Raw genomic sequence first — 20,224 nt, forward strand, 5'->3', positions numbered from 1 at the left:
CACCGAAGCCCGCATGTCAAGGTCAAAGGACCAGACCCGTATAACGGTGAAGCCAACTACGATAAGTTCGAAGTTTGGCTGGCAGGAGTAAGAACTTATTTTGAACTAAACAAAGTACACAGACGAGATGAGGTCAAACACCTCCAACACATGTTGTGTGGCAAGGCCGCAACATGGTTCGTATCAACTATCGCTCTGACTCCGCGAGATTGGACTCTCAAATCAGCCGTCAAAGCACTGTTTGATGAATGTTTCCCACCAGAATTCCGACAAATTCAACGAGATCGTTTCGAACGTTGGATGCAACGTGATTCCTCGGTTCAGGAATATGTCAGGGAAATGGACCGCATCAGAAACAGAATAAGCGACATCACGGATAGGCAATTTGTGCAACGGGTGTTCAACGGACTGGATCAATACTATCGCATCAAATTATTAGATTATGGATTTAGTCCTGACACTGGGAACATAGATGATTTAAAAGCGATCGCCATGAATGCCGAAAGAGCCAAGAAAATGGTCAGGTATGAAGAGAATCGCAAAAGAAACCAGAACCGACAAGGCGAACGTGGAAAGGACAAGCGCCCACCTGAGAAAGAAAACAAGAAATCCGAAAAAGATAACAAGCCCGCTAGGCAGGGTGAAGAGAAAAAAGAAAAAGACGGTGACAAAAGGTCTGGAGGGCGCAGGAGCAGATCCTCAAGAACGAAACTATCGAAAGAAGAAAGTGATGAGCTAAGGGCCAAGGGCCTATGCTTCAACTGTAAACAATCAGGACACTTAGCGAAGGACTGCCCAGTAACTAAAGAGACCCCGAGCGTGAGCGCGCGCTCTGTGAACATAAACGAACTAGAAAGTTTGATAGAGGGAGATTGCTCAGGAAACATCTATGCAATAAGCTTATCGATGATGAGCAAAGTGGATTATATTGAAGCTAATGCTGCTAAATCTAGAGGGGACAAACTCCGAAAGGAGGGTGCAAAACTAACTGACGGTCTTGAGCGCACAACTGCCACTCCCAAAGATGTTACACGCATCCTACCGAAGGGAATGGTGATTAAAGCACAAGTTAACGGTCATATTTGCCGAACCCTCATAGACTCTGGTTCACTGGCTGATTTCATTTCCACTACATGCGTAGACCAACTCAAAATCCCAACGACAAAACTATCAACCATCCTCCCCGTTCAACTGGCAGTTACAGGCTCAAGGGTCAACGTCCAACTGGAGGCATCGGTTTCGTTCAAATACGAAGACATTAACTGTACAAAGCGGTTTGATGTGATGAACATTCATGACTACGATGTCATTTTAGGTACCCCTTTCCTATACCAACATTCCGTGCTACTTGGACTTAACCCACCGCGACTACGGATCGGATCCGCAAATCCACTACCCCTTAGGAAGGAAGACTCGGTGGTGATACCATCCGTGACTTCCGTGCTGATTGACCGCGACTTAGAGAAACTGAGGCAGATGCTTAGAGAGGAAGCAGCCCACCTATGTAAGCCTTTCGATGAAACACCCCTACCACCTTTACGTGATATTAATCACAGAATCCCACTAAAGGATGAAAACAAGATTTACAGATTCAGACGGGCAATGTGCCCGGAACCACTGCGCGCATTATGGGAGAAAAAGCGCGATGTCATGTTGAAATCAGGCCGATGGGTCTACTACAACGGAACAAACGGAATGCCATTACTGGTACTCAAGAAAAAACCAGGACCCAACGGGGAAATCCGCATCCGCACAGTGATAGACAAGCGCGAGATTAATGAAAACACGGTCCCGATGTCATCTCCACTCCCAGACATAAGAGCTATACTAGATAGAGTAGCTCGGCATAAATTTGTGTCTATAGTAGATGGACGAGATGCCTATGAACAAATGAGAGTTGACCCCGCGGACGAGGTAAAGAATTTAATAATCACTCCGGACGGTGTGATGAAGAGTCGGGTCATGTGCCAAGGAGACAAGAACGCTGCCGCAACATGGCAGATGACCATGTGTCACATGTTTGGCCCATACATAGGGAAATGGGTAGACCCGTATCTGGATGACATAATAATCTATTCCAATTCAATCAGTGAACACATCGGACATTGCCGAACAGTTTTCCGGTTACTGGAAAAAGAGAAATTCTACTTGTCAACACCAGATAAATTACAATTCTTTGCCGACGAACTAAAAATCTTAGGTCATGTGATTGACAGGAACGGCATCAAAATGGACCCAAACAAAGTAAATTGCGTACAGAATTGGAAAATCCCCACGAACGCATCGCTCCTACACGGGTTCTTGGGAGCGGTAGGATACCTAGCACCCAACTGCAAAGGAATTAGGATCCCCATGGGTGTACTGACACCATTAACTAGTGCCAAGAAAGTTTGGAAATGGGATGAGACCCATCAACGGGCATTCGAGCAAATTAAGGAAATTGTCCAGAATTTCCGTGATCACCATAGAAAACCTCTGGACTACTCAGAAAATGCTCCGGCAATCAACCTAGTTACAGACGCCTCATTAACAGGAGCAGGTGGTGTCTTAAGTCAAGGGGACAACCTGGAAACAGCCCAGATTGCGTGTTTCTGGTCCGGGAAGTTCACTCCGACGCAACAAAATTACCCTGTCCATGAGCGAGAATTATTGGCTATTATTGAGTCACTAAAGCGCTTTCGCGACCAATTGTTAGGCTGTAAGTTCAGACTGTTCACAGATCACAAGCCGTTGGAATTCCTGAAATCACAACGGAATTTATCGCAGCGTCAAGCTCGCTGGCTGGATGCATTGAGTGATTTTGACTTTTCAATCAACTATCTACCCGGTGAACAAAATTCATTCTCAGATTCCCTATCACGAATATACAGTGATGAGTCACTGGGGACATTACGTGCCCCCTCTGAATTCGTGTCAGAGACTATGGAGGACAATGATGCTGGAACAACGACGGATAGAGTGTACACAGCCACACTAATCACAGGCCCTGCAGTCTCCGAACCACGCAGGTTGCGTATTCGTCCACCCAAACCACCTAGGAAGAAGAGAACCGGAAAGAAACCCGCGACCCTAGGCTCTCAGGATGACGAACCAGAACCATCACCCGTCACACAAGAAGCCTTAGAAGAGCAACCCCAGGAGGCTTTGAAAATCAAAATCAAAATACCCGCCCACATGCGAAAAAGCACCACAGATGAGGATACCCAAGCAACGGGTTCTACCTCAAACCAAGTCCATTCGGAATTGCAGTCCGAGTACGCTGAGACACCTCCAGGACTCATAACATTGGTATCAGACTCCGAGCCAGGCCTTGTGCTACCGGATTTTATTACCGATAAGTACTATTCAGACCCGTTCTTCGCGAGGATTATCGACAACCCACTATATTTCCCTAATTTCTCAGTCGCCAAGGACGCGGAAGGAAAGATGCTGATATTCATGAATAATGGTCAATTCACTGTACTCTGCATACCGAACGTATCATATGGTGCGCGATCGCTACGTGAGATTGTCATCTCTCATGCACATTCCATTCTAGCTCACTTAGGTCCTGAGAAAACGACGATCTACCTTCGTCGTCATGTCTGGTGGAAAAACATTTTGCGGGACGCACGTAAATTCTGTCTGTCTTGCCCAGTTTGCGCAACGACAAAATCTCGTACAACGGCACCATTCGGCCTCCTGAAAACCTTACCGATCCCATCACAACCTTGGGAATCTGTGGGAATTGATTTCCTAGGCCCGTTGCCACTCTCGAAAACCCGACATGGCGCATTTGATATGATCTGTACAATCATTGATCATTTTAGCGGCATGGTTCACCTAGTACCAACGCTGCAGACCTATACAGCCCGGGATATGGCCGAAGTATTTTTCGATACCATTTACAAATTACACGGCCTTCCCCTACGCATTGTAAGCGACAGAGACAGCCTATTCACGTCGACATTTTGGACTGAGCTACACAAGCTGATAGGTGTGGAACTACGATTGTCCAGTGCATACCACCCAGAAACGGACGGCGCCACGGAACGCGCTCACCGGACCCTGTCTCAAATGTTGAGACAAGCAATATCAGGTCATCAAAAGGATTGGGCGTCCAAACTCCCGGTCATAGAACTGGCAATAAACATGTCAACATCGGATAGCACAGGATATACACCTTTCGAATTGAATGGAATACGGCAACCAAACCCGATCCTCATCTCGCGAGAGTCCCCTTATCCAGGTGTTCGGGCCGTAGCGCGCAAAATCACGGCAATGACTCTGGACGCGCACGATGCTCTCATTGATGCACGAAGTAATCAAACAGTGATAGCTAACAAACATCGTAAGCAAACACCGTTCAAAGTCAATGACATGGTTTACTTGTCAACGGAAAACTTGAACTTAGGGAAGGGAAAATCGAGAAAATTATCGATGAAATACATTGGCCCAATGCGGATATCTAGAGAAGCTTCGCCGAACACAAGCTTTGAGCTTGAGCTACCCGACGAACTCAGAAAACGAGGTATACACCCCGTATTTCACTCTAAGCTGCTACGACCACACATTCCTAACGATGATATTCTATTCCCCAACCGAAAAGTCGATGAGTATATAGGAATCGGCGCCTCGGACGACACATTACTACGACGCGTTATAAAGCATGACGGTCAAGGAAAACACGCGAAATTCTTCGTTCAATGGTCAAATGGTTCCACAAGTTGGGAGCCTTGGAGCCTACTGCGCGGAAAGGCGCCTTTGAATGATTACTTAGATGTCTTAGGGGTAAGCAACATTACGAAATTGCGACAGGAAACTACCCCAATATCAGACGTAACTGAACATATAAAAGGACTATCCATTGCGGCAATATCGATAGGTCTCGCTTGTAGCTCGACCAACCCCCCCAAATCCACCCTCCCTGACCACGGACACGCCACGATGTTCAATCCACACTCGCACACCATCATCCCGCCTAGGAGAGGATTCACTGCAAAAGTAAAACCCAGATTCACGATAGTGCCCGGCATGGAATCAAAGGACTATGCAGCAGTATGCCGCCATCTTGCTATGATAGAGTCTGGTGGCACGATTACTGGCCCCGAACCGAACTTTTGGACGGAATGGGTGGAGGCTAACAACCTCACGGACGTGATTCTGAACGCGATTGAGTCTCATGCGCTCCATGCTCCCTATCTAGAAGCGCAAGCCATCTTGAATTCTGGCACGGTCATCGGTTCCCCTAGCAGGTTCACGCGTCCACCGCCCCCTCCCACATCTCCCTACCACGGCCGAGAGCGGGTGCCTCCCCACCGCGGAGGTCCTTACACCAGACGCGGTGTTCGCGGACGAAACAAATACCGTAATGTTGGGACGAGGCCTACTGAACGACACACCGACAACGCGGGACCTAGTGGTGGAACCCCAACTCCAACCCCGACTCCCTACCCATTCGCAAACACAGACAACGCGCCAATCGACCCCAACAATCTCTTTGTGAACGCGGAATATGTGCCATCGGTTGCCCCCCCAAACTTTGTAACGCCGGCATCCCCTTCACTTTCGAGCACTATCGGCCATATGAATGACCTCTCAATGGCAACGCTACAGACGGAACACTCGGTCGACACCACCGAAGGAGCGGCTGAGGCGAGCTCTTCAGCTCCAAAGAACGACTAGACTTCGTCGTAAGTGCAGGTTCTGAATTTATTTTTATTGTTCCCTTTGTCTTTAGTATTATATACGGCTTCTAACGACTAATCCCTAATTCGTAGATGCGAGTCGCCAACGTCGCAGGAGGGCGACTGTAAGCGATAAGCTTACATAAGCGTAGAGAACCGTATATAAGCTAGAACCTTAGTAGATAGGAAAAGCAGAGATCTTGTACTTACACCCCTAGTGTAATATCGAGTTCGACTTTGGTTCAGCGACTTTCGATTACCCTAAGATTTCGTGAGTCCCTTAACCACCTGAACTCAATCGCCGGCCTCTGCCGACGTTAAGGTCCCTCACAGATTCCAAGCAAAGGGTGTATTTGAATCGATTATCTAGCACAATGCCATGAACATGCCGAGAATAGGTGGTTCCCAGAGAGGTTTTAAGACCCAGCTCGAGGTTTCATTTCGCGTATCCCGGGCTTCTTTAGACCCCTCTGTGAGGACCCTGCCCCGGCGTGTACCGTAAATTCCGGTGGATCTTGGATCCTCATCTTGTTCAGTTCCTCATTTAGCCCCGCATAATAATCCGAGACATGCAGTCCCAACTTCCACGAGTTTGAACTCCTGTGCAGGCAACGGTAGCTGCCTGGATTTGGGGGAAAATGCGTTATTTCTCGGTTCTTGCCTCGCTGGTGTCCGTTTGTGCCGCTGTTACCAAACGCGTGGTGTCATACGAGGCTCCCGTAAATCATGGAGGAAGCCAATTAACCCGCTCTGGTGAACCTCTCAACGTATGTAAATTTCTAGGGCCCAGGTCATCCATTAATCTCATGTTTTTGTCCGTAACTTAGATTATCATATCTGCACTATCTTCCCCTCACGTCTTGAGCACAGTTGGAGTGGAAGAGTGGGCAAAGTACAGTCCCTTAGTTTTTTAATAGTTGCCATGTTTGTGCTGAATTTCATTGCCATAGCTCGATACATTTCTCCAAGGAATGTCTCGGCTTCCATATTGGTGATCCTCAGACGGCCAACTTGGGGGATGGACAAGGTTGGGTAACTGAGACGGCGGTCATCAGGTATGATTTTGGCATTGGGTATAACGTTGGATCCTGTCTCGAGAGCCTCACAGGTGCGGCTCGCCCAAACCTCGCAAGTTCGGCGCAGTACACTAATCAGCCTTGAAAAGGTGGCGATCATTTCAGGTTTTGGCAGCAATCGACCACGGGCGCTATCTTCCTTGCGGCATCTGTCGAAAAATCCCCTAGCGAACGGCATACTATCGCAGCGAATGGATACGACGACGTGGGCTCCATTCCCTGATTCTCTACGTCTCCTCAATGGTCATTCATCTCTGATCCGTTTCACAGGGACGGGATCGAATCGTCAACGCATCCACTTCCAAGGCAACTCACCACAAAGGTCATACACCACGTCCGCCGAGTATGTTTCAGGACTCTTGCCTGTGGGAAGCGCTGGTGAGTCTCTTCGTACCACACTATAGCATCAAAATGAATGTTAGCTCGGAAATATTTCAGGGATCAATCATGGTATTGCCATCGATGGCTTGGTCGTAGTCCTCACGATCATCGCTCATTGAAAGCTTCCAGACATAAGCCAAAGCAGCGTCGCGACAAAACTGAGTGCGCCCCCTGTTCCATTCAGTGACAGAAGACCCTAATCACTCTCAAGGGCTTCTCTCGCCTGTCTCAGATTGTCAACTTGCGAAGTCCACGAACGTAGCAGAGGTAGAATATTAACACCGACGCATTCCCATCTTTCTGTGCTGCGAGAAGTTGCAGTGATCTTGTGATCAAGCCTCTTTCCACATGGTTGAAATGATGGGACGTTGAATGATTCGTGGAAACAAGCTAGACCTTTTAACCATACGGGTTCGAATACCATGAGCGATTTTAGATGCCACCAGCAATACAATGCAGGCTTGATGGTCTATCCGGAGAAGTCTCGCTACTGTTTCATCAATAGGCCATTTGTGCATACAGTTTTACCTTGGTGCCGTCATAGGGATAAGTTGCCCTGAGGAGCGGCATCGTCTTCTAGGCATCCTGAACTGATGGCTTCCAAGATGAAAGGAAACGATTATTTCAGAGTTAATCAGCAGATCACTGGTTCCTGGCAGTATCCTCAATCTTCCGTCCGTTTTGCTATGAGCTCCGCCACTATAGCTTGATCCACTGTGGCTCTGCTGCGTTTTTCATCGATGGTACAACTTTTAGATGAACCATTTCGAACATACGGCGTTTCAGCAGATAGCGGTGGGTCACAGCTCGGTGGACCACTCAATGTCTGTTTAGTTAAGGTGGCTGGAATGACACCTGAGCTCAGGCAATCAGTTCCGCTTTATCTTCTCCCGGAGTCTTGTCCAATTCTGGGATCGAGTTAAGGACAAAGTTCATTCCCGTTAAGGAGCCAGTTTGGAACGGCTCATCTACCCTTCTAGTTGATAACTTTTTTGACTGAAAGTCTGGGATTCACATCGGAAATCCAACCTTGGTGATAGGCAAATGAGGTTGCAGCACTCCGATACGCTACGAAGACAATGGCTTGGGATCTTGTTAATTAGAAAGCGTTACGGGCGGAAATCATTTTACGATTGACAACTGCCATGTACTTCCTTGCAGCGTCAGTCAAGGAACGGAAAGGGGGAATGCATGCCATCGCGCCGAACGATTTAATGAGGTACGTTCCCGATCATACCATCCGAGAGCAATCACTACAATTTTGTTGACAGGATCGAGACCAGACCCAAATAACAAATGCCAGTGGGGTAAACTACCAAACCAGAACGGCTAAAACGTGGCTCGCAGGTTAGTTCTCGCAGGTTTTAGTGCAATACGAGAGTGAACGCACGGGAATTGATCATAACATCTCGATCGATGGCAGAGCAAGTAACTGCAATGGTCTGGAGCACACCAGGATGGCTCATCCATCATTGTAGTCCTTCATTATCAGGCGCATGTCCCCTTGGGATCTATGGCGCTGGCAGGAAATAAATCAACTCTAGTGTTATCTATCCAATAGCGTTTGGTGACCCGGCAAGAACTAGGGTGCTGGTGCGGCGAATCTTTCCACAAGAAGGTGAAAAAATGGGTGTAGCTCCACAAAAGTTCCATTTAACGTAACAGCTGAAGCAGGCCGTCTAGGCCGACTCGGTGTCTCTAAACTTGAAAAGGGGGTTGCCAGCGGGTGTGGCTGGGCCAATGACAAGGGGGGGGGGCACACACAACATGCATGGGAGAGGTGCTTATTAATGTTCCTAACTGGTCCCCGTGGTGAACCCGTTCTTAAATTGGCCAGGATTCCCCAGCGCTATTCTACTCATTCAGATGATTTGATATCTGTTTCGGCCATGGCAGCGCATTACCTGTTTGTGCTGGGCAAAGCACGATACATTAACTGTTGAGCACAGCCCATTGAACATAGTGGCTGCCAGTCAGACGGTGCTAGGCCCTGAGAGCCTCTAGAGTTGATGTTCCAGACCATACTCTGGCAGCATGCCATGAGCCAATCCATGTAGATTATTGTCCCGAACTTCTCTTTCCTGAGACATACGTTCGTTGAATCAGCACGCCGTTCTGACGTGCATCTCTCCGCCACCTTTCTATTGGTTGTCCAACCGACGCGTAAGGGCTACAAACTCGCAAACATTCGCGGGGGGGGCCTGATGGAGGTGGGTTGGGTAACAGTCGTTCGGATGGTTTGATTGCTATTACGCATTCAACCGGCACTTGGCAGGGTTCTCATTGGCATAAGATGATAGCGGTTTCTATCCAATTCGTGGAATGCCTTGGAGATAAGAGATAGGCAGACAATTCCAGCCCTAGCATTGCTTATCAAGCATTCATAGAAGAGTAAGGGTGCGCCATACCGGTGCGCATAGTGGCCATTATTACGCACGTTGGACTGTCCTGTCCGTGTCAGGTGCCATCTGATGATCTACAAAGGGATGGATGGGATCGTTGGAGCTAAGACCCCAGATATTAGATCGCGCCAAGCATCAGGCCTCGCGGATTGATAAAGAGACTGGCGGCGCTTCTCACTCTCTTTAGCTTCGAATTAGGACGTGAGGCAAGGACACTGGGGGATGTGCACCGTCAATATGATTTATGGAATAATGTAATGGGGCCTACATAGAAAATGACAAGAAGTATTGTCTAAGCTCTAGAATGCGCTGTAGTTAGTGCAGCCTCCGCAAGTCAGGCCTTCCTTACAGTCATCCGCATGCTCAACCCGCTAGTTGGTGTCGGATGAGTCCCTCGGTCGATACGTCGGAATAAGTGAGGGTCGCTGAATGTGTTGCATGTCGATATTAAAGCTAGAGTGCGCACCTGTGATAAGGGAAATCCCGAGCTTTCTGTCAAAAGCGGAGTGCGGCAGGCATATAAGAGCTATAACAACACTTGTTACTTCCTCAGGCCACGGAAGCCACCTGGCTGCTCATGACCATTTGCAAGGCACGGGTTGAAGCTCCCGGCTCGTGACTGTACGCCCCGGAGGGCATCCTGCCACCAGATCATGACCAAGAGGAGAGTATATGGTCACCCGGAGCAACATACTCCATGTCGTCGGGGCGGCGGATTGGCACTCCTTCCACTTTGGGACATACGAATAAGTATTCAACTCAAAGAAGAGTCATCAAGCAAGCCCGGGGAATGCTTAAACGTCATGCCCGACGACGAAACCATTCGTCATAGGTGCTCGGATTCTGCCAGCCGTTGTAAGGATGTCCAATCGGAATTCTTGGAAGCGGGCCAACCAGCCATGTTTGTTGTTTCGTCGTACATTAATAAGATACTCATGAACGGCAGGATGCCATTCCTGCTATCATGGAAACGAACTGCTACGTCCAACACTTGAAAGACAGAATCCCATGAATGCTGGTGGGACACCGGAAGTGATGAGACACGTACGTTTGCTAGTCGACTTGCAGTCGACAAACATGGCAGGCCCTCTTTCGTGGCAGTTCCCGCTATTCTCTCGCGTTCCGGGAACGCAGTTGCAATCGACGATTTTGGATTTCCATACGGTGAATGTGCATTTTTTGAATGTGGCGAATGTGGTCCCTTTTTTGGGGCTGACCCGTCTGGTTTTTTACACAACCAAATATATAGGGAACCTGGAACGATCAAGGACCCGCCACTCCGGAGCGGGAATAACACGGCCTCAGTCTCACGGCAGACAGCGTGATTGCCAAGCTCTCCGAAGCGGGGGCTTGGGTGCGCCGAACTTCAGCCCTGTTGATCTCACAGCTCATGATAGCCAAGCTTACTTGCGGTTCATAATTGCCTGTGCACGTTCAGATGGAGACCTGTGGCATGTCCCGTCGGCGAACTCCTATGTCCTCAAACCCCACAGCGTAACGACCGGACGTGGTTGATATGTCAACCAGGCTACCTCCGTTACATACCCTTGCACGAATATAATGATGTGCCTGATTTACATAATAGCTTTTCCCACGGATCTTATGTATGTAAGAGGGGGACATTTTTGAGTGTCTGCGTAGCAAAATGTGGGCATGGCGTTGTAAATCAGCAAGCGGTGGATAATTGTAGGGAAGTCACGAAGGAAGGCGGGGGGGGGCGTCATCCACAACTCAATATTGATATACTAACACACACGGAGGGGGATGTTGCTCCTCCGATCGGCCAGCCAGAGGGGCTCCAAGGGGGGCATGCATGCCCCCTAATGAAATACATGCTGTCGTATGGCCAAGGTACATGTAAAGTTCTCCCCTTGCTGGATATGGTTCAATGGCATCATATAGAGTCAAGGTCCTCTCGCAAGCCCCAAGAAGCGTACTCTGAAAGCAGCCCAGCAGTTTGAGTCACATGGAGGATCAATTTAGTGTGATCAAACGTTCGAAACCCCCCTTGATCAATGACCATCTATAGGTGCACACGAGTCGTTACCCCCTGTCAGTGGGCTGTATCTCGTTTTGAAGGGCCTTATGCGGTTGCGTGTGATATATGAATGACGGGGTATAGACTCCTCTGGTAATTTCACATAGGGGTCCGGAGAGTCTTCTCCACCAATTGGCGCTGTTGCACTTATTTAAGCCTGAACGCAAGGAGGTGGGCTGCTGACGTCCTTCTTAGGTCACTTCGTCAATAGCTGCAATGGTCGCTGTCAAGTTTTTTGCCGCCACGGTGGCAATAACTCTACTTCGGTTTTCCTATGCCCAGGTCCCTCAGGACCCTCAAGATTTCGCGCGCCAAAATCTGGTAGCGTACATCCCACCAGCGAGCAATGGTGGCAGTCAGCTTGATTCCTCAGCTGGAAAAGGCGAGCCATTGAACGTCAGTTATCCTTCATTACTATTCGTCTTGCCGAGGCGGACTGAGATCGCATCATTCCTTAGATAATTATCTCAGGACTGTCGGCCCCCGAAGTCCTTTCAAATTCGGGTCTGATCCAATGGGCAAAGTACGGAAACTAGTCCCCCATTTTTGTGGCGGCTAACAATGGATTGGGTCAGTTCCATCGGATTTGCGAAAGAATGCTTAGGCTTTCATATCGGTAATCCGCAAACAGCGAATTTAGGCGACGGTCGAGGATGGGTGAATGAGACGGCAGTCATTCGTGCGGATTACATGAACCCTTTGCTTGGCACTTGCCTGGAGAGTTTGACTGGTAAGTGGTGACACTATTTATGCGATTCTTCTTTCTCAGACATAGCACTTGTGCAGGAGGGAATCACTTCAGGTTCTGGCAACAAGTGACAACCAACGCGTTTTTCCTAGCAGCATCTGTTGAAAAGAATTCAAGTGACCATCATGATATTGTTCCGAACGGATATGATTTGGTACGTTTTTTCATCTCGGGGTTGGAATCTTGAGTATGTGTCGAATTTACCGCCTGGACAGGGGAGAGATCAAATCGTTTCCGCAGCCACCTCCGGCCCGACTACTTTTGGCCTTTTGAGGTACACCACGACGGTGGGATGGGTGAATGGGTTGTTACAACCAGGTTCCCAAGGTCAGGCGTCCTTCCTATCGTGTTGTTTGCGTGGAACTGAATCACGAAAGCAGGAATCAATCATGACATCTCTATTGATGGCAAGGTTGCAGTGCTGACTATCGTAACACAGAAAATACCCCATCCCATCCCGTTGATGGCGCATTAGCAGTGGATTGCCGAGAAATGTGACCTAAAGTCGTGCTCGGATGATGTTTCACGAATGTAGTATCTGTAGAACCTTGGGCCAAATATAGGGGATATGTCCGTTCTATCTGCTCAGCATTCAATGCAGGGTAGTGTTGATGACCGTTTGTGTGGTGGCCCAATGTCTAAATCCCAAAGCATCCGGGTGGCGCAAAAGGCGGCAAAAGGGAGACCTGACAACAAGCAAAACGGAAGCATAGCCACCTTACCTCCCAGTGGCTCTTGACATAACATTAAGATGTATAAGTACCACTCGCCACTCCCTTTCATCCTTTGCCCCTCCATATACACTGCTCTCAGCCATATTATCTGAAACACAACAGCATCAGAGATGGGAGGAGGCTTTCGCACAGATGCCATGATGGCTGGCCTTCCAACCTTTCCCATACCGCCACTTTTCAACAATGGCTAGTAGTCCTCTAGTTACAGCATGCCCCTCGTTCATGATCATATATACCTTTTCCATATTCAGCATACCAGCAGGCTCGACTTGCCCGACGTGCCGCATTAATCAATCCTTCCGATGATGTTGCGCAACAGCGGAGCCCGAAACGTGAGTGAAACAAGTCTTTTCCTCTCCTGGATCTCAGCACCAGTTTCGTGACTCGTTTTATGTAGGATGCGTAGAATTTAAAGATGGGGCTTTGGGTGGCTCCCGTGTAAGTGAAAGATTGAGACAGAAGGCGGCGGCACAGAAGGCAAAGGATGCCCAAAAGAAGAGAGAGAAAGCGAAAGTAGGTACCCTATGTGCTCCTTCATCCATTTTATTCATGCTATTCCATTCGAAGTGGGGTCAACGACAATTGAGCAAAAACGCGACAATAACTCTCAGTCGTCCAATCGGCCCGGGGCCTCAGGAGGAGCAACGTCCAGGGGACGTACGGAAAGTGTTGGATGGCCTGGAAGTAATCGAGGAAGATGTTGAGCGTAGCCAGTGGGAACAATCCATGGTTCTTGACTGTGAATCTTAACTGATCGTTTTTCATCGTTCCAGGTTTGCCTCCAAAGCCGACGTGCACAAGGCGATGGTAGAACGGCTTCAGGGCTCTGAGCCCGCCGACGGGCCCCGGGACCCAGTCTCCCTTCATCCAGGCGATAAGCGGGCCACCACCCCTCATCTCGCCACAAGAGAGGATCTCCGCCACATGCTCAATAGTGAACGGGTATTCATGCTATCATGGGACCATCGGAAGAAATATTCGGGTTATAGGTTCACCCGTTCACTTGGAATAGCAGGGTACTTTGGCGTGATGAACTTTAACGATGTCTTGGAATTCGAGGATAGATCGCTATGGAACACGGAAGTGCATCCATGGCCGAAACGACTCGAGCTCTATTTGATGAATATGAAGGCAGGCAAGCGCATATTAATCGGATGCGTAGTGGCCTTCCCAGGCCGCCCCGGCGAAGGGACTCATGACATCGCTCACTGGGGACAGTACGCCGCGGATTTTGGCCTCGTCATTGAGTTCGCTGAAGGAGAACGGATTTACCACATCCGAATGTGTCCGGGGACTTTTCTCGTTGATGGAAGGATCGTTCACCACGGTATCTCCTACTTCGAGGTCCGCACGACATGGGGTCGGCGATCATCCATTGGAACCGCGGACGACACAACGATAATGGATATGTACTCCCCAACACTCAACGGGGGATTCATGGGTTTTTACGGTGCGGTAGATCGAGCTCTTGACCGGCTCGGTGTAGTTTGGGGTGTGTAATGTTTCTCTACGTTAATGGAGATGAAGAGCATAAGTAGTGCATAAAACTGAGGTTTCATATGCGGGTACATATATTCATGAACAAAGATCACTGGAACATGTACTGATCGCAACCCCCAAAAAACGGTCACTTAAAGGAAGTAAAGATCACTCGAAATGAACCAATATTAATTCGTCGCTTCCGATGGCTTGAGCCTGGCGGAGCAAAGCATGGCCCGACACCTTACAAGGCGCGGCCAGCAAATGAACCTGGGATTGGTCACCGACCTCATAGTCGGTAACCCACTGCTTTACGGTGGCTGTCGAAACAAGCGCATCGTTCGGAGTATTGTATGATACGGCTTCAATAGCGGCACAGCCATTCACATTCGAACAGTGTTTTCGAAAACCCCCTGCAATGCCAAAAGGGTACGACGAATGTACCTGGCTAATAAGTCTCGTGCGCGCGCCATTTGGGAAAAACCCAGAAATTTCGATCTCGATGTGAGGTCCATGGACTTCTTCGTCCCCACCAACATTGATGACAAGGTGTCTGAAAACACGTCTACACCAAGGATCTTGGTGATGTAGATTCAGTCGTCCGGGAAGTAGAGTCGGAGGGTTCCCTCCGGTCCAGAGACGAACATGTTGCATGTATTCAACAGGGTATGGGCCATCAGGCACCGGACGAAGAGCCGGGATGTCGATTTTGGCAAACCACCGGACCATCTGCGGAAATAGGCATATTTGTCCCGAGAGAATCGTCCCATGGTAAGGGAGTGACATTTGAGGGGTCTATGAAGGCAGGGATAAGTGGTCGGTGAGCGAGGCTTGGTAAGAATAGCGTACTGGAATGTAATCGCTAATCCGGAGCCAAGCCCAAGTGTTTTCAAACCAATTCCACAGGCAAATGATCTCTCTGTACCAGATGCAGACAATCTCTCTCTCAAGAGAATGCGCCTGAGGCATTGCTTCGGATTGGTCCAATTCAAAGAGTTCGTCCATGCGTAGATGCGGGCCTGATACGATGGAAGGTTCGTGACTCTGCCAGTCGATGAACAAGATGCGGTAGATGCTAGATACGAATCAGAATAAATGTTGGGAGAGGGGAATAGAGGTTTGAACGTACACATCGTGGTTGCTGTGATAACAATACAGGAGCACGAGGCGTTGTTCGTCTGGGTGATATTGGTAAGAGAACCCAAGTCTTGAGTGGGGGGTGTTTGAATGTCCAGGGTGGAACCTGGCCACTGGGTCAGCGGTTTGCCCCAAAACTTTTTGAATGTCCCAAATTTCGATACTTCCGTCCCCGTCACCAGTGGACATGGAAACAAAGTATCTCCCGCCCGGGAAAAATAAAATGGGGCCTCGGCGAGGATATTGGAACTTGCAAATGACTGTGAGGCGGGCCCCATGATTGCCTGCCAGGGCATGTCGGAGGCGCAAGGAACGGGTGGCACAGAGACGCAACTCCTCCGTAGTCATGGATTGTGTATTAAAAGAGTATGGGGGAATGCCTTCGTGGCTTATGAGGGCGTCGACTAACTTGAGCCAGGCGCAGCGTGAATTGTAAATCCATCCAAAGAAAAGCTTTGATGTCTATGAGGAACGAGCCAGATGGAGCTAGCGGAACGCTCAAGAGGGCTCTGGATACCTACCATCATCAGCATAACCACGTCCACAACCTCAAGAAAGTGGATGAGGTGGTGTACTATGTCGAGGCCGCCAAGCAGCGGGATGTTGGACTCCGTGGCGTATGGGGGCGCCATGACGGAGGATATGGTGTACTAGAGAGCACGGACTTGTAAATGGCAGGGGGGAGGACGTATTATTCGGCAGGAGGGGGGGGGAAGTGCAGGGGTATTTAAAACGTCAGGGTTTTTTGGGGGAAAGCCGGCGGGTGCAAAAAAAGGTGCAAACATCAGTTTTTGCGGGCATATTACGAACCTTCTCTATCACTATCTCATGGGCCACACGCGCCGCGCGTGCGACGAAGTTGAGAGTCCACCGGGGATCTCAAATAACTGTTATCCTATTCGGCGAGCTTGATGCGGTTGGGAGCCAGCTCAGGGTCCGTGGCGAGGAAGTTCAGCACCTCAAACTCTGACATTGGGTCTGCTAAAGCCTATTTGGCACGTTGAACAACCAACTCATTTCAGCGTCAACGTCCAAACTAAGGAGGCTTTGGCTTGTTAAGGCAACAGTTACATGCTGATATCAGTGTATCTGAATCACTTTGACAGAGGGAAGCCTCGTGTCCCTCATAAGGTTACTCTTGATAGACCCTTAGGTGGTTCGAGACTTCGCCAGGCAAATCATCTTATCTCAGGCGTGCCTCCCGGTGGCAGCATCCTAAATATAATGGGCATGTTCTACGCATGGCATGAGGAGGCCAGTGATAATTGCGGATTTCTTTTCTGGGGAACTTTAGGAGGGGAGGGACAATGCAACACGTTGGTATGGTTAATCACTAATTAAAATTACCAACGAATGCTGAAATTTCTCCAGAAGCTGGAATCGCTGCCAACCCAGGAAATGAACCTCTCCAACAGGACAATGCACCAATCAAAAAAACCCAGTGTTCTCGCTGCCATGCACGAAGCGAGGCTGGGCTAGCGATGGGAGCACTGACGAGAGTTTTTCCATATTGAGTCCGCTGGTCATGCTGAATGGAATCAATGTGAGAGCGTGCTGCGGCCACATTGCTCATCCACAGTGAGCCGTCTCAAGGATTGTGGCCGAGAGACACATCGAAGAACGTGAGCTGGCCCAGGCACACCAAGGTTCCCAAGTGATTGCGATATCGTCGGCAAGCTGGCATTCACAACCAACTCGTCACGTTTTCTTCGCCGCCTTATTAAACTCACCCCTCCTTGCGCATTGACCCGTCAAGTCAATCGCCGCTCTGTTGCCTCGTTCGGCTCTCCAGTCTTGGCCAGTAGTCCAAGGCGCCCATTTCCCCATAATTTTGTATCACCGAACCCTGAAACAGGCGGATCCCAACCCTCTGCCTCAATGCCTGCCAACCAGAGTCATACGACTCCTCATATCACACCTTACGTTTGGACAAATGGGCCCTCTGTCGATCAGTCGCAGACCTCGTGTAAGTTTATGATGCCTACATTGCTATATCGCTCACTTTCTCACCCGCGATGATCTCACTCGGCGCCCTCCGTCATCCAGTGATGGGTCGGGAACTTGAGTTCTACAGCGAGGCTGGTATCGACCTCGACCGATGTGCCATTCGACGCAATTTGCCCCCTGCTAAACTATATGAGGAAGCTCTCCACAACGAGGGAGCCGTCCTCTCCGCTACCGGAGCCCTCATAGTAAGCACAGCTCTTCCACCTTTTCGTCAACTTGCGTCATGCCCTTTTGCGGCCCATAGAATTATAGTGGCATAAAAACTGGCCGTAGCCCCGGGGACAAGAGAATTGTTTACGAAGAGACATCCAGAAACGACATTTGGTGGGGTCCAGTAAATATAAAGATGGATGAGCATTCGTTCGAAATCAACCGTGAGCGGGCAATCGATTATTTAAACACACGAGGGGACATCTACGTGTTTGACGGGTTCGCGGGGGTGAGTGTCTAAGTCGATGTGCCGCTCCTTTGTCGCCGTCGCTCATTCAGGGTTGGGGTTGTTTCAGTGGGATCCCAAGTATCGTATCAAAGTGCGCGTCATTTGCGCCCGGGCGTACCACGCACTATTTATGCGCAATATGTTGATACGACCGACTGCCGATGAACTGCGGGATTTTGGCGAACCTGACTTTATCATATACAATGCGGGACAGTTCCCTGCTAATAGATTCACAAACGGAATGACATCCCAGACGTCCGTTTCGATTAATTTTAAACGCATGGAGATGGTCATTCTTGGAACGGAATACGGTAAGATTGTTCATTCTTGCACCGCGAATAAGCTTGTTGATCGCCTCGCTAGCCGGCGAAATGAAGAAGGGTGTCTTTAGTGTAATGGTAATGAGCATTGTTAAGCCAAAGCCAATTTCTATATCTGACACATCTCCTTATCAAGCATTACGTGCAGCCTGCTAAGTTCGGCCAGCTGTCGATCCACGCTGCAGCCAATGTCGGCATAGAAAGTGAGGATGTTACTCTGTTTTTTGGATTGTCGGGAACAGGGAAGACGTGCGTGATAAGGCAGGCGCTTGTGACGAGGACTTAATTTTTGATAGGACACTGTCCGCTGACCCGAAACGGCAGCTAATTGGGGATGATGAACACGTGTGGTCTGATGATGGTGTCTTCAATATCGAGGGGGGTTGTTACGCCAAGTGTGCGAACCTTTCGCCATCCAAGGAGCCACAGATATATGACGCCGTGCGATTCGGGACGGTTTTGGAAAATGTGGTCTATGACCCAGAAGAACGATATCCAGATTTTGACGATACTTCCATAACGGAGAACACACGGGCTGCATATCCTATCGACTTTATTCCCAATGCTCGTATTCCCTGCATGACGTCAAGCCACCCAAAAAACATCATAATGCTGACATGCGATGCATATGGAATACTTCCTCCCGTAAGCTCTCTGTCTCCGGAGCAGGCCAGCTACCATTTCTTGGCTGGGTATACGTCGTAAGTGATTGATAAGCGTCTCTACCCATACGTAGTATTTATTTTGTCCATCAGAAAAACGCCTGGAACGGAGGAAGGAATTATGGACCCGATTCCCACTTTTTCCACATGCTACAGCGCACCATTTATAACCTTACATGCAAGTTTTCCGTGCTCTTACCTTTAATAGGATGTTATATTGACATTCTCCCAGCCCATACGCTATGCATCCATGCTTGCCGACAAGATGCGGAAACACAAGACGGCGTGCTGGCTCATCAACACTGGATGGGTTGGTGGCAAATACGGTACCGGGTCACGTATACCCCTTGGGCATACACGAGCTATCATAGACGCGATACATGGTGGTGCACTTGTATCACCTTTCACGTCAGGACAGCCGGAGGAGCTGTCAGGGTGGCACAACTACGATGTTTTCAACCTCACCATCCCAACTGCAGTCCCTGGTGTGCCAAATCAAGTCCTCGATCCTAGCAAGGCATGGGACGACGAGGATGCGTTTGAGAGGGAACGTGTCAAGCTTGCACGCCTCTTTAATCGAGCATTCAGGATGTTTGAGCACGACGCGTCAGATGAGGTGAAAGCAGCTGGTCCAACGATCTAGTTGACACTCTTCTTTCCATTCCGTATATATGTTGGTCGTTACCTTAGTACTTCCCTAGTTGTTGTGCATTCGTCGAGATTGCTGGCTCGTTCCGAAGGAAATTGAATTGTTGTCCAAAATTAGAAATTTATTCGCACAAACTTGCGGTGCCATCTAAAAGATGTCCTCACCTCCTAGCGCGTCAGTAACGCCTACTCGACGCGTCAGAAAGCGTGCGAGATCGCTTACGAACTCTGAGGATATATTTTCATCCCCTTTGAGGGCAAGCACACGCGGCGCGGGCCCATCAAACAGTCGTCGAGACTCTTCACCCGAATCCACTTTGCCACCTTCTTCTCCGTTGCCCTTTTCTGAAGACGATGCAGATCCTCTCGATGGGAATGTGGATGCAGAGATACCTGGAGACTTGGCGCTGGAAAACGACGACGACAATGAGGGCGAGGATCTTTTTGGGGATAACTTTGATGAGTATGGACACCTCCCCCGCAAAAT

The 20,224-nt window shown here is 49.2% G+C and overlaps 5 protein-coding genes across 5 annotated transcripts; 4 read left to right on the plus strand and 1 right to left on the minus strand.

Annotated features, from left to right (window-relative positions):
• Positions 1–5,890: 5,890 nt before the first annotated feature.
• Positions 5,891–7,096, plus strand: EI90DRAFT_3053761 (uncharacterized protein). Its single transcript, XM_039060041.1, has 4 exons — positions 5,891–6,433; positions 6,494–6,558; positions 6,617–6,774; positions 6,832–7,096. Exons 1-4 carry the CDS (start codon positions 6,305–6,307, stop codon positions 6,963–6,965), a joined length of 486 nt encoding a protein of 161 aa, XP_038916908.1. The 5' UTR covers positions 5,891–6,304; the 3' UTR covers positions 6,966–7,096.
• Positions 7,097–10,424: 3,328 nt separating this feature from the next.
• On the plus strand, positions 10,425–12,786 carry EI90DRAFT_3145332 (uncharacterized protein; the record flags this gene model as incomplete). The annotated part of the gene is made up of 9 exons (XM_039065274.1): positions 10,425–10,441; positions 10,627–10,658; positions 11,795–11,829; positions 11,855–11,959; positions 12,022–12,086; positions 12,139–12,293; positions 12,350–12,465; positions 12,527–12,638; positions 12,692–12,786. 9 exons carry the CDS (start codon positions 10,425–10,427, stop codon positions 12,784–12,786), a joined length of 732 nt encoding a protein of 243 aa, XP_038916909.1.
• A 185-nt stretch (positions 12,787–12,971) lies between these two features.
• Positions 12,972–14,583, plus strand: EI90DRAFT_675687 (uncharacterized protein). The gene is made up of 5 exons (XM_039067949.1): positions 12,972–13,231; positions 13,297–13,377; positions 13,443–13,558; positions 13,613–13,758; positions 13,819–14,583. Exons 1-5 carry the CDS (start codon positions 13,156–13,158, stop codon positions 14,543–14,545), a joined length of 1,146 nt encoding a protein of 381 aa, XP_038916910.1. The 5' UTR covers positions 12,972–13,155; the 3' UTR covers positions 14,546–14,583.
• A 35-nt stretch (positions 14,584–14,618) lies between these two features.
• On the minus strand, positions 14,619–16,512 carry EI90DRAFT_675762 (uncharacterized protein). The gene is made up of 5 exons (XM_039067950.1): positions 16,183–16,512; positions 15,654–16,123; positions 15,450–15,599; positions 15,374–15,386; positions 14,619–15,319 (listed from the first exon to the last, which is right to left on the minus strand). The coding sequence occupies exons 1-5, from the start codon at positions 16,291–16,293 to the stop codon at positions 14,693–14,695; spliced, it is 1,371 nt and encodes a 456-aa protein (XP_038916911.1). The 5' UTR covers positions 16,294–16,512; the 3' UTR covers positions 14,619–14,692.
• Positions 16,513–17,193: 681 nt separating this feature from the next.
• On the plus strand, positions 17,194–19,879 carry EI90DRAFT_3153984 (ATP-utilizing phosphoenolpyruvate carboxykinase). The gene is made up of 9 exons (XM_039065902.1): positions 17,194–17,627; positions 17,708–17,853; positions 17,913–18,107; positions 18,175–18,418; positions 18,471–18,505; positions 18,564–18,676; positions 18,724–19,128; positions 19,183–19,267; positions 19,322–19,879. Exons 1-9 carry the CDS (start codon positions 17,540–17,542, stop codon positions 19,730–19,732), a joined length of 1,722 nt encoding a protein of 573 aa, XP_038916912.1. The 5' UTR covers positions 17,194–17,539; the 3' UTR covers positions 19,733–19,879.
• Positions 19,880–20,224: the final 345 nt, after the last annotated feature.

This window comes from Cantharellus anzutake (assembly GCF_015039405.1).
Source record: "Cantharellus anzutake strain C23 chromosome Unknown EI90scaffold_19, whole genome shotgun sequence".
Lineage (NCBI taxonomy): Eukaryota > Fungi > Basidiomycota > Agaricomycetes > Cantharellales > Hydnaceae > Cantharellus > Cantharellus anzutake.

Bases quoted from the DNA above. Each gene is read 5' to 3' on its own strand.
- EI90DRAFT_3153984 (XM_039065902.1), top strand. From the start codon at position 17,540: ATGCCTGCCAACCAGAGTCATACGACTCCTCATATCACACCTTACGTT. The intron at 17,628-17,707 runs GTAAGTTTATGA...TCCGTCATCCAG, and splicing joins CGATCAGTCGCAGACCTCGT to TGATGGGTCGGGAACTTGAG. The intron at 18,108-18,174 runs GTGAGTGTCTAA...GGGTTGTTTCAG, and splicing joins TGTTTGACGGGTTCGCGGGG to TGGGATCCCAAGTATCGTAT.
- EI90DRAFT_675762 (XM_039067950.1), bottom strand. From the start codon at position 16,293: ATGGCGCCCCCATACGCCACGGAGTCCAACATCCCGCTGCTTGGCGGC. The intron at 16,124-16,182 runs GTAGGTATCCAG...CGTTCCTCATAG, and splicing joins ACGTGGTTATGCTGATGATG to ACATCAAAGCTTTTCTTTGG. The intron at 15,600-15,653 runs GTACGTTCAAAC...ATTCGTATCTAG, and splicing joins TATCACAGCAACCACGATGT to CATCTACCGCATCTTGTTCA.
- EI90DRAFT_3053761 (XM_039060041.1), top strand. From the start codon at position 6,305: ATGCGTTATTTCTCGGTTCTTGCCTCGCTGGTGTCCGTTTGTGCCGCT. The intron at 6,559-6,616 runs GTACAGTCCCTT...TCATTGCCATAG, and splicing joins GGAGTGGAAGAGTGGGCAAA to CTCGATACATTTCTCCAAGG. The intron at 6,775-6,831 runs GTGCGGCTCGCC...AGCCTTGAAAAG, and splicing joins CTGTCTCGAGAGCCTCACAG to GTGGCGATCATTTCAGGTTT.
- EI90DRAFT_675687 (XM_039067949.1), top strand. From the start codon at position 13,156: ATGGGAGGAGGCTTTCGCACAGATGCCATGATGGCTGGCCTTCCAACC. The intron at 13,232-13,296 runs GCTAGTAGTCCT...TTCCATATTCAG, and splicing joins ACCGCCACTTTTCAACAATG to CATACCAGCAGGCTCGACTT. The intron at 13,378-13,442 runs GTGAGTGAAACA...CGTTTTATGTAG, and splicing joins GCAACAGCGGAGCCCGAAAC to GATGCGTAGAATTTAAAGAT.